At 41.5% G+C, this 12,771-nt stretch overlaps 1 protein-coding gene across 2 annotated transcripts in view; it reads right to left on the bottom strand.

Moving 5' to 3' along the window:
• The window catches only part of LOC129363377 (glutamate receptor ionotropic, NMDA 2B-like), a 159,217-nt gene that overhangs the window by 139,216 nt on the left and 7,230 nt on the right, over window positions 1–12,771 (bottom strand). For both annotated transcript variants that reach the window (XM_055035460.1, XM_055035459.1), the window contains exons 2-3: window positions 10,104–10,244; window positions 9,604–9,706 (exon numbers count right to left, since the gene is read on the bottom strand). In XM_055035460.1, coding sequence (XP_054891435.1) covers window positions 9,604–9,630 — 27 coding nt within the window. In that variant the 5' untranslated portion in view covers window positions 9,631–9,706; window positions 10,104–10,244. The remainder of the gene's footprint in view (window positions 1–9,603; window positions 9,707–10,103; window positions 10,245–12,771) is intronic.

The following is a 12,771-nucleotide window of genomic DNA, read 5'->3' as shown; positions in this document are numbered from 1 at the left end:
GCTATCTCTTGTCACCCTGAGGGTTTCCCTGCATTATAAAGGACATCAGACTCCTGGGCAGCAGTTACAGATTATGTCAAAGGGTAGTTTTGTCATGACTGACAATGTTATTCCAGTGGGCCTTGACAGAAATATATTATCCAGGTGTCAGACCTCAATGTGCCCATACAGGCAGAGAAGATGCTGCTCCTGCTGTTTTTAGACGTGGGAGGAAACGCGATTCTTTTCAGCGTCTTTCGGACTACGTTTACAGTAAAGACACTATTAGAATATTGCGACCAGCTTCAGCATATAATGTTCTTCCCGACAAGTCTGCATTGTTTGTACTTTGCACATTGATGGTATGTTGTAGTCAATGAAACATGCATTTGTTACCTCCTGAATTTGCGCTCTCATTTTCCTTTAGACGTATACTTGACTCCCACCGCACTGTGACCAAAACTGCATCACGTATTAGCGGTGCCGCCAAAGCTTCAGAAAGATAAATAGGCACATTATGCGAGAGCCCTGAAGCAGAAACGGCTTGAATCTTGAGATAAGCTGTCAGTTTTCACTATTAATATGAATGTCCCAGAGACCTATACCAGCCTGGGACAATTTAAAACAGATAATCCAGCTCCAGCTTTTATCATAGATGAATTTAATTGAACGTATAGATGAGTCAGCGGCCTGGTGCGTGCACCATGCAACGTTTCACTAGTCTCTCATGGATTGGCCAGTATGTGTGTGTGCGTGCGTGTGTGTGTGTGTTGTTGTTTTTTCTTTTTTTATCTTTAGTTTCTACAGAAACACACACTCTCACACACGCATTCTTAATAAGGTTGCCATCAAGGTCTGGCCGTTTGTGCATGTTCTAATTATCTCATCTTTTAAAGGTGGCACACTGTTGGACTGTTTAATTTCACACCTGATCCACCTCTAGTCTTGCTTTTTATTTACACTCCACCCCCAGCAAAACATCTCACACTCACGTAAGTAGTACACCTACTCCCGGGACTCTACTCTCCAGAAGTAGCCTTGTACTTTCACCATCACCCCTGAATGAGTCATTCCACTCACGATGTGCCATCCCATACCAATGTGCTCGCGGTAGATGAACAGACAATCTCCCGTTTTGCATACCACCTGTTTTAGAAAACTCACTTTCCAGCCAAAACACAAAGACTCCAATTAGACGGCGTCCTTTGCGAATCAGTCAGATTGCATTAACATCACACCAACTACTGATTAATCATTGTTCTGAGAAGAACTGCGTTTAACTACCTGAGAGAATTAAGTAGCAGCTAATTACAGCTTAGATCTGGGAGGGATGCAGCATACAGGCTTAACATGCGTCGCTTTAAAGTTACGAAACCAGTGGATTATGCTAATGCTAGTGCTAGCAATTTTCTCACACACTAAAGGTCTGTGCTAGGGGTGGGTGATTTTGACTCAAAGGTTTATCAAGACATTTTGTGGTGCTATTGTGATAATGATATAAAAGTGGCGGTAAGACATATTTGTTACTTCTTCTTTGGTTAAGTTGAGATATTTCTGTGACTGCATGACACTGCAAACAGCCCCACAAATGCAGCGCTCGAAAAACTTTGTAATACGCTACGTTAGAACACCAGTCACACAGAAATGTGATTTGCACCGCACACATCAGCTGCATTCAATCATTGTTTCAAATGTGTTGATATTTATTGAGGCTCTCAATAGAAAAACGGTGGTCAAACTACGTGATAATCGGATGTCTTAGACAAAATCTTTTGTCGAATGAATCTCTGATTGTGAGCGTTACTCGGAGATCTGGAGTCAAATAGTGTTGCAGAAACTCTATTGTAGATTATACGAATGAAGACGACCAAAATCAAATATCAATCATTGAACTACATGGATATCTCTACAAAAAAACAAACAAAAAAAAAAAAACAACACCATCAAAGTAAGTCATTATAGACAAACCATTTACTTTGAGTACAACATGAACAGGCAGGAGGAGCCAAACCCCACAACAGCGACGTACCAATTCAACACACATTGGCAAACTGGTTTAATCCTCTCTTTAGAGATTCTATTAATACTGCTACAAATTACACAAATAAATAAAGACATGAATCTTTAGCAAATGAAAGCACCTGTGTGCATATTTTCAGGAAGAAAAAGCGTTTTTAATACCTGAGTTTTAAAATAAAAAAAAAGGAACGACTATCCTGGGGAAAAAAAAAAAAAAAGATTAAGATGGTAAACTTTTGGCCAACATTATCTTTCCTGATCTTTGGCAGAAAAAGCAGATAGGAACAAACTCCCGGTGCGGATGAAACTGCCAGTGGCGATTTTCCAACTGAGCAATCTTATACTGTTTTCAATAGTTGTGATACTCCACGCTGGCTCCCAGAAATCGATGCGAGATGCAAACAGGAACAATCGACTGAGCACACAGACGAAGTTAAATAGCTGGAGGAGCGCTGCATTGTGTTCAGGTGCATTTTGTTTAATCAGTCAGACTTTGACAAACCCATTATGTTTGTGTGCTTTAGAATAGCCCATGTGACATCTCCTCTCCTTCCTTTTGTCTATGAGCCCGATTTTTTTTTGCCCAGCATTTTCCCATCCGACGCTGCTCCTCTCTCTGTAGCCTATCTCCCACATATCACAGCTTTTGACAGTATGTGAATGGGATCCCTCAGGGAGGTATTAGCTCCCTATTGGGAGTTCTTCTGCCAAACTCCTAGAGGCCATTTCCCCCTCCCACTCTTTGACACAACATAATCAATAACTTTTAATGTAGACTCCCAGCGAAGGGCTGCTGCAGGAGGTTTTGGATCAGACTGAGGTTGAGAGACTGAAGTGGGGGCAGATCATGCTGTGGTGAGCCCACAGATATAGGGTGAACATTAGCCTTGACATTTCAGCTGAAGCGGAGCTGAGAGATGCCGCCTGACATTCGGCTCCGCTAACAGAAGAAAGCGTATTCAGAGATGGTTTAGGGTCACTGCCTCACCGTTTTATCTTTGCAGCTTCAGAGGCAGTCTGTTAAAGATTTTAAGAGTGGCAAGAAGACAGATGATACACTGCCGTCTAGTCTCTTATAGCGAGGCAGGGATGTAACTGACTTCTGTACAACAGTGTAGCAGCAGGGGTCTTTTGTTCCTGCTATACAGTGAATTATAGTCTGGCACTGCTTATGTAACCGGGGTACAAAAGTGAAACTGCGCCGGAGAAAAAGAGACTTAAAAAGAATTAATTAGTTGCAGCTTCTGTATAACAACATAATCAAGTCTAATTGTCCAGTATTAATAACCCAGCAGGACACTGGAGTCACTATTCCAGAAAAGTGCTGGACTCAAGGAGGCACCTATGAGGAGATAATTCAGGGTTTTTGAAAAGGGGGGATCTAACATTGGTTTGTCCTGGAGGCAGAAGGTGATGGGTAGTTCAAGAAAGATTATAAATAATCCCTTTAAGCTCTGTTTAGAGCAATTTCTGAGGAAATCAAACCATGTCCGATAAAGTCAAAAGCGTTTCCTGAAGAGCTTCAAGTCAGAGAAACTGATGTAAATGCAACGGCACACCAATCACTGTCCTTGGCGCTGATTGGCCGGAGACCAGGAAGTCTGGCGCAGATTGGCCGGAGACCAGGAAGTCTGTATGGTCTTCCAGCTGTTTTACATGTTGGATCTTAGTTCTGCAGTCGTGCTAAAACAATTTCCACCAATGCATGTGAAAGAATAAACTGTATTTAAACTATTAAAACAGGCAGTCATTAGTGTTTTTAGAAGGGGTCTCCACTGTTTGCAGGTTTAACTCTGGTCCACTGTAACCTGAAACTATGCTTTGGAGAATGCAATTGTTTTAAAGCCATAAAGTCCTCTTTTGTTTTTGCCTGTCTAAAACTAATCTTCCATAAAGGAGTTACACTAAATGAAGTCCCTACTAGTTATCTGCGGTTAAGCATGAGACTGCTGCCTGGATCAAGGTATAATATAGTTAAAAAGTTACCTTGGCAAAACAGACTTTCAATAAACTATCTTTACATGTTAAATTCAGTTTTTTGAGATCTCAGAGAATGTTTACGAGTTTGTTTTTTTTTGTCAATCAACTGGCTACACTTTTCCCTGACTGGCATTTTGAGCAAAGATCTAGACTGAATAACGTGTTGATCAATAAATACCAAAAGGAGTCAAATGGTTTGTAAAGTAAGCATTTGGGAACTATTTTTTTACTCAAATTTCAATAGGTCAATATTTAATAGTTTTGCTTTTTTGTTTTTAGTATAACCATGTTTTTAATCTTACATGTTAATACCATAACATTGTGAAAATATGACATTTTTAGACATTTCTAAATAAAATATGAGCTGCTTAGAAAGCCAGAACATCATTTTAAGTGTCATTATTTTTCACCATCACTCCAAGCTGCAGCACACACGTAAAGGTGTGTTTGCTTTGCAATCATGCATCGCCTCACCTCCACAGCAAAACAATCAACACTCTGCACCGTTACTCCTCGAGGCGCAAGTACAAGTGTTTCCTGTCAATCACGGCTGCATAAAGATGCTGACCCCTGGCAGCATTCGTGCAGCAAAAACAAATCGTTCACCTGCCTCCGCAGCCCAACCTTCAGGTGAGGTCGGAAAACGGCGGGGCTCAGAAAAAATGATGGAACACACTTAAAGCGAGGAGTTGGGAGAACATGAACACACAAAAAAGACATGCAGAACCTTGCGATGTCAGCACACACAGTCACGCATAAGAATAAAAGAATAAAACAAACGCCGGGAAGAAAAAAGACGCTTTCATTTCGGTTAATTGCAGCTTGTTCCAATCAAGCTTACAAGACTATCTCTTTGGTTTACTTCAGTATACATTTACAATGAAAAATCTGAAACAAAAACAAACCGTCGCTCCTTCACATGTCGACGCTGACGCCAAATCAGGTGGAGCAACCAAACATGATCAGTTCTTTGCGGCTCAGTTCACATAATCAAGAACTCGTTTAGGCACTAGATCTATCCAACAACTGGAGCACAAACATTGACAGCACCTGAAGCCTCCTCGCAGCGGCGTCTGAGCATGTGCCAGGAAACAACAGATGCCACCAAAGCAAATGTTGGAAGTGCAGCGCTCGGCTAATGAGAGGATCTGCAGGCCGTTTTCCAGGTGACTTATGTCGCTGCATCTCAGCCGGGGGGCAGGGATGAGCGAAGCCCCATCGATCCGGTGTTTTGCAACCCCATCGATCCTTCCGCACGGATCCTAGCAGTCGTATATAGGTCAAGCCAAAGCATGTGGGTTCGAATTTAATTAATGCTAATGAGCACTGGGCAAAAATAAACAACCGACTGGGACCTCCTCCATCTTATTGGGTGTCAACGTTTCACAAGATTATTCCGTGAAGAAACGCAGCATCGTGGCTGCCTGACATGCTCAATATGATCGGTGTTCATTAAAGTGAGGCAGGCCTGAATGTTTTAGGAAAATAAGAACTGTTGGGTTAATGAGATTTGCCCACACACTGCTGCGGGGGAAAAAACAACAACAACAACTTTGGATTATTTGGAGGATGTGCAGCAGAACAAACAGATCAAAGGTCATCAAGTCAAAACGGTTCGATTGCTTACGTGGCGTCCACAGAGACGGGTTCTCGACATATGCTGAAAATATATATCCACACGTTTAGAAATAAATGCAAAACCGTGATGTGTGCCACAGATTTGACTTTCTTTCCTTCCTCTTAATTTGCTAATTCCCCCCCAGTGCTCTAATTAAAGACGAATCATTCCATTTCAAAAAACCTGAAAACGTAAAAGAAACGTGAGAACAACAACTGTTTTTTCTGTGACACCACAACAGAGGAGAAAACGGAAGGTGCTCATTTATCTCACTGCTCCACCCGAATGCAGAAATGTGTCGGCAGAAAGAGAGAGAGAGAGGAAGGGCGACCTTGGAAAAAACAACAACAACATATCTTTCACACATCAAGGATCGCAGCCTTTGTGTATTTCACCAGTTTATTATCTCTGACTGATGACATGGCTTCCCACAGTCTGAATGGGAGACTCGTGCTGAATGGATTTGACTGAAAAATGATTGAAAAGACACACTGCAGTTAATTAATGGCGCTGGGCTGTGCTGATATAACGAGAGGGTCGGAGTCCTATTAAGCTTCAGGTGCACAAGAGTTGGAAACAGAGGCTTTTAGAGTCATTGTTGGAAACTCATGAGTCATTATTATTCTAATATGTTCTCATTTATTTTAACCTGTCGTTCTTTATGGACTTCGATAACACTTTTAATAATTAGAAGAAGATCAGTAATCTCTAAGAGTAAATGTGACTGAATTGAAAAAAATAAAAATAAAAAGGTTTTGCAGGTTTTCACGGCCTTTATCTGGCCGTTGTCTGACAGGACGGACCGGGCCGAGATTCGGACCTGTGACGGCCGCGACAAGAGCTGCCATCACACTGCGGCCTGAAGTGGCCCAATTCAGATTTTTTCCTGTCAAATTGGATTTTCTTGCCGTGGTCGTTCACACTTTCAGATAAATGCGACCCGTATTTGTCCTCCGGTGTTAACGGGCAAACGACCTGAAAGTGTCCCGCATGCGCACTGGAGGGCGCAACGGCGACAGTGTGCGCAGCATTTTACCATCAGTCTCTGCTGAACGATGCAGGGTTTTAAACATGATGACCTGTTCTCCATAAAATGGACATAAATCCGTTTTGTTAGTATTTTAATCTTTAAAGAGGCAATAAAACCCATGTGAAATCAGATACAGTTTGTCTAAAGTTACATCAGGTACAACATCTTTACAAAGTACAGCATCTGCCACGAACTTAATTTTGTTTTATTCTCGTTTCTAAAATGGGGAGACATTTGATCATTTGCACGTATTGAAATAGCTTAAAGTTTATACCACTCTGGAGCCAATTACAGCCTCAATCCAATAACATTCTGTATTACAATAATTTTTAAGTGTTTTTTAAAGATCTTTTCTCTTTTTAAAAGTGCATGTCTTCACTAATTCGCCTAAACTTTGAGAACAAGATTTACTTTTTCTCTCAGCAGCTATTGCAGTTTCTTCCACTTAATCTAATTTCACATAATTATCGCAGAGCAGCCATTGCAGTGAAGACATGTACAAAAGGGGATTCATTCATGTCAGCACCGAATCATCTATCATTCCTAAGCAACTCCATGTGTGCAGCACACCTACTATCATAAGTATCATTTGTAATTAGCATACATTATGCCAGTGCCAGTATCACTGTTCATTCTAACATCACAAGGAGTGACGAAGTAAAAATCATCATCTGGATGTTGAAATGCAGAGTATTACATAAATTTTAAGTGCCATTTTATTTCAACTATTTGAAAGTGACATCAGTTGATAAACAAGAAATTTAACATCTTATATTAGTAGCAGCAGCCATCAACAGGAAGAGATGAATCTTTAATAGTTATAAGGAAACAATACAGAAATTGTTTTTCCATGTGTAACAGCATTTCGTTTGCAATATTCAGTGTTATTTAAAATATATGTACATTTATCTATCATGCCAGTTTGGTGCTCTTGGGGGGCCTAAGCAGCCGCTTAGCTCGCGTTGGCCTTGGGCCGGCCCTGGCAGCGACCTCAATTGCTTTTTCATTATTGCAAAACAAAGATATGAACAAGACACAACATCTATATGGTAATGTTTTCTGACGTAAGGCGGTAGTAGGAAAAGCGCCGCATCAGCAGCAGCAGCAGCAGCAGCAGCAGCAGCAGCAGCTGAAGCCTCGGTGTGACTTTCAGCTAACGACGTAGTGGCCGATGCCGAGGCACTTCATTACAAAGCTGCTCCGCCGCTGGCCGAGGCAGCTACTTAAAGTAATGGGAGAAACTGTGTCCTGGCACTGCTCTCTCTCTCTCACACACACACACACACACACGCAGGCACACACACTGCCTGCATACATCATTACCCCCACCGCCACAAGTTCCTGCTCTTCCCACAATCGCTGGCTCCCATCTCTTACTAAAAAAACAAAGAAAATTCATTTCTTCCTCCTGCACCTTTGAAACAAGACTCATGCCTCTTTTAACGTCCCCGCTGATTAATGGCGTGTGAGAGGAGAAGCAGGGACCCGGAGGGAGGGGGGAGCAGGTGGGTTAGAAAGGTGCAGGGTGTTAGATAAGTAGTCGGCGAACACCTTAAATGGAGTGTTTAATGAAGCTTCATGTTGGAGAAGAAGAGAGAGAGAAATGACAAAGTGACCTCTCATGAGAACTTGTTGCAAATGTGTTTGCCCTTTGTGATCTAACATCGTCAAAAATATGCCTTTTTTTTATTATTTATCGTACAAAACTTGCAGTTGCCCTGTTTCGTCCACGTTGTCCACAACGTTTGGCATGTCACAAACTTCAATATGTCTGACTGGGATTTTATGTGGTTTTAATTTCGGGTCCTAAAAAGTTCAGACTGAGGTTCACCGTCCAGCAGGAGAGCAACTCTTAATATGCAACCATAGCAATAATGGCATTGCAGTCAAAATCCAGAATGAAAGCCAGTTAAGAATCTAAAGTTATAGTATATCATTTTAATAAAGAATATGTTTTTCACGTATTTAGTAAAACAGTCACCATCTTGTGGTGTCGACAGATAATCTGTGAAAAGGTCAAACTATTCCTCCTCCTCCTTGAGCTACTATTGCCATCTGAAGAAATACACAGCTCCTGACCAAAGACAACCAATCAGAGCCAGGAGGTGGGTCTCAGCGCTGTCAATCAAACTCATGTACTCGCTGCTCGATGTGCTAATGGTGGAGAAATAGCTCGGCATTACAGGACAACCTTTTCATCCGCCATGCTAACTAGACTGACCATTCACAACAAGCTGCAGGGTACCAGAGAGCGAGGGGGGGAAGGGAAAAGCAGCGCCATATGAAATTCTAATTGACAGCGCTCCTGGCTCTGATTGGTTGCTTCTAGTTAGCACAGGGAGCACTGGAAGAAGGCAGAGGAGATGCTATAAAAATTACATAAGGCAGCATTAAGGTAAAAGTCTAGTTTCTAAAGGTGTGAAACTAAAGAAATAGTGGCAAATACAACACATGCCAAGTTTTTAAGAAATCAATTTGGAAAATAAATAAATTTCCCCTCTGCTTCAGAGGTTTGTACCCTTTTGAGTTGGTCTACCACATAAAATCCAAACGCAACACATTGAAGTTTGCGATTCACATGTGTCAAAATGTGGAACTGTTCAAGTCAAATGACACTGCGCACACTGCGTACATGACCATATCTATAATGAGTTCCTGTCCCAATACTTTCACACATCCAACCAGTTCTTGAATTGTCTGCTCAGTGCCTGTAGAGGGTCTACCTTGAACACTTATACTGACCCTCAAGCAAACCTGGCATGAGACACAAAGCAAAAAAAACAACAAAAAAACACAAAAATCCTCTGAGGAGTTTCAGAACATCCATCATCAAGCTTAAAGGAGAGGCGCACGGTTTCTGGGAGGCTGCAGACGCACAAACACACCACGCAGCAGAGATAAGATGGGTTGTTACAGCACTTCTCTACGGGGACGAGAAAACGGTGGAAGGAGGTCCCATGCATCAATATTGTCTTACCTCGTGTTTTGCCAGCCAAAGTCTCATCCCAGCTTCTCAGAAGTAGCATGGTGGTGCGGCCTGGGACTCCTCTCTCCCTTTCATAGCCTCAGACTGAGCGAGGCTGGGGAGGGAAAAATCAACACCAACCAAAAGACAAGATGAGTATCGACCGGCAGCAGCTTCTGGATTTTTGAAAAATGTTCAGGTTTATGGATTTTTGCTTAATAACGCTGACTGAATAAAAGCAATGCGGCGACTATTGTTAACAGAGGACAGGTTTTTTTATTTTTGAAAAGTAAACCTGTTCTTTTCTTTTCTGCTTTTTGTTTTTTGCTTTAACCAGCTTTGCAATGTTTTCGGTATAAATGGAGTTCAGATGAAGCAAATCAAGATGTTCACAAATCACTAAGTTTAAGGATGAAGCACAGCTGCTTCACTCTTCTATTCTTTCCCCTCCAAATTCAACCTTATTTTTTTAGCTTTGAACGTAAACAAGGAGCCACTCACAAAGTACTTACAGCCGTTTTAGGTAAAATCCTCAGACGGTCAAGGGAGCAAAGCATCAATGTTGAGGTAATTGCGCTCCACTGGAGCGCCGTCACTTCTCCTCCGCGGAAAAAAGATGCTCGGAGAATCTTGTTTTTCTTACGTCTGCCACTCTGTTATTGCAAAGGGAACAAGGAGTACAGAGGGTTAGAAGCAGGCCCCGCTCATTTAAGACTAATAAAGCGGCGATGTGCTTTGGCATGGTGTGCAGACTCCGATCGGCTCTCCTCAGAATGAACAAATCTGGTTAGATGGGTGGGTCGAGTTCAAACGTACAACCGAGAAGTTAAAAGGTTGAGTTAGTTGAACTGCGCGGTTTTGGCAAGGTTTGAGCGTCTAAAGCTGGATATGTGTGGAGAAATGAAATATGAGCATGGAAAAACATGAGCTTAATTATATTTTTTTATTATTATTATTATTTTGGTATCTTTACACAACAATCTGAATTCAACAACCTAGAAACTAATCATTTTGTTGCGATACATATTTAGATCTTGATGGTTATTTATGCATTTTTATTCGTCTCACTGATCATTTCTGATTACAGCAAAACAAACCCATTAAAAAAGAATGAAGGGAGATTTTTAGTTTTGGGTTTCCTTTTGCCTTTACGTACTTTATAGTGGCTACTATAAAGGTTCTTGAACTGGGTTTGGTTTAGATACTAAGAGTAATTGCAATAGTTACTCATTTTGTGACACAAAGGTATCACTTATCACAAACTAACAAAAAAAAAGATCTGTATTTAATCTAAAATACTTCTTTTTTTTTCTTTTTTTTTTAAATAATGCAGATTTGACCATCTTAAAGTTTGACCTGAAAGGAAAAAGAGAAATCTGGAAAATAAATTGTATGCTCTCTCATACTTTGTGGTGGAAAAAAAAAACAACAACAAAATAAAACCCAACTAGGTGAATGGTTTGTACTGAAATGTTCATTATGACATAAAAACTAATGACCAAAATAAAGAAAAATTAAAAGTATGAAGTTTCAAACTGTAAACCTTGAAGGAGCTTCAGATCACTTTCTACATTGCTATGTTGAAAGGAAGCCAAAATGTGAATTATTTTAAATTAGGATCCCCAAAAAGGGGTACAAGTTGACGGAAAAGAAAAAAGAAAGAAAGAATCGAATAAAGCCGATACACATCTCATATTCAACAAACAAGAGTACAAGACCGTCTCAGTCTTAGAGGCGTGTTTGAGCCATACTTTAGGTGAATAAATGATTAAGTGAAAAATGTTAGTGAATAATGAACCAGTCTCTGCGGGGTAACAGATTGTTCTTTTCATATTTAATAGATTGATGGGCCTCACACACACACTCACACAACAGACGAAAACACACATGATCACAAGCACGTCGCCCCACAACAAGCATGGTTGTTTTAAAGCGTATTAAAGCAGAACGATTTTCAGCGGCCACTTGAAGCTCTGAGGCATTTGTCGAACTTTTGTTCTTAGCTCAGTCCTAATCTCGTAAAGAGGCCTAACTGCATTTCTGTGCACTCTGTGTACATCATTTCTCATGGACAGCGTCTCTGTCAATGCGAGTCCTCTTGATCAGCTCAGATGAATTATTGAACAGCCTTTTTATATCAGATCATGACCCATATTCTGTTTTCTTGAAGTGAATATACAGCCGACAAAATCCAGATGGACATTTTTGTTTTTTCCCATTTTGGAGTTGTCCCACACAGGTCAGCAGCTCTGTAACGGGTGAGCGGGATTGAGACGCGAGCGGGCCCGTTACGAGCTTCAGATGGAGCTCTGCGGACTGATTTTCTCATTTAGAACGAGATGATGGATGGGGTCGTCTTGCAGCACTGCACATAAAGCGAATCCGAGGTGTTGGGGGTTTGAAGCTCGCTCTGCGCCGACGGTTCTGCTGCGCACTGTCAGAAGCGGCGGTGAATTAGGATCCTGTGATCCCTAGATGGCACAGAGTGGAAGTCAGTGGAATACAAAACACCTAAGCGGAGGGGTTAGTGCTGGCTCCGTCGAGGCGGGCGCAGCGCTCGGAGCCACAAACAGGAGTTGCTTTGTTGTCTCATTAAGCAGCAGAGAGGCAGAGTGAAAATCAGTAGGAAGACGGGATAGGATTATGAATCTCCTTAGCCCCCGCTGTCTTCTCTCCATCCTGTTTATCAATGAAGACTGCAAACGTGGCGCCTTTAAAATCGCTCAAAGGGAGAGTTGGGAATTGTTCAAGGTTAAAGGTTAGGAGCAGTTCACATTTTGCCTGCAGAAAGTAACTCTCTTGCATCTTTGTCTTGCATAAATTTAGATGAGTCTTTTTGCCCCAGATGCTGAGGCTAGCTTCTTTCTCGCTAACAGTTAGCCAGTCTAACTGAGGCCAAGCCTGAAGTGGAGTTTCATCACTGTGACAAACTCCAATTGCAACAGCGTTGCTGCGGTTTATGCAAATGTCGTTTCAAGACCCACCAACGATTTGTCCCTGTGAAACACTAGTTCAAAATTGAACATGTTAAAATATGCAGAGTAGAGATCAATACAATAAGGTTTGCTTGAACTGCTTTGACTTTTTTTAAGTTGGAAGTGTGCTTTGATTTCGCTCCTTCAACCCTCTGCTGGGTTTAGTCGTGAACTTTTTGTTGGGTTCACTCCTACTAAATCAAAA

This window comes from Poeciliopsis prolifica, unplaced genomic scaffold (assembly GCF_027474105.1).
Source record: "Poeciliopsis prolifica strain line A6 unplaced genomic scaffold, Auburn_PproV2 SCAFFOLD010, whole genome shotgun sequence".
In the NCBI taxonomy this organism is placed as follows: Eukaryota; Metazoa; Chordata; class Actinopteri; order Cyprinodontiformes; family Poeciliidae; genus Poeciliopsis; species Poeciliopsis prolifica.
This window is presented reverse-complemented; position numbering and strand designations above follow the sequence as displayed.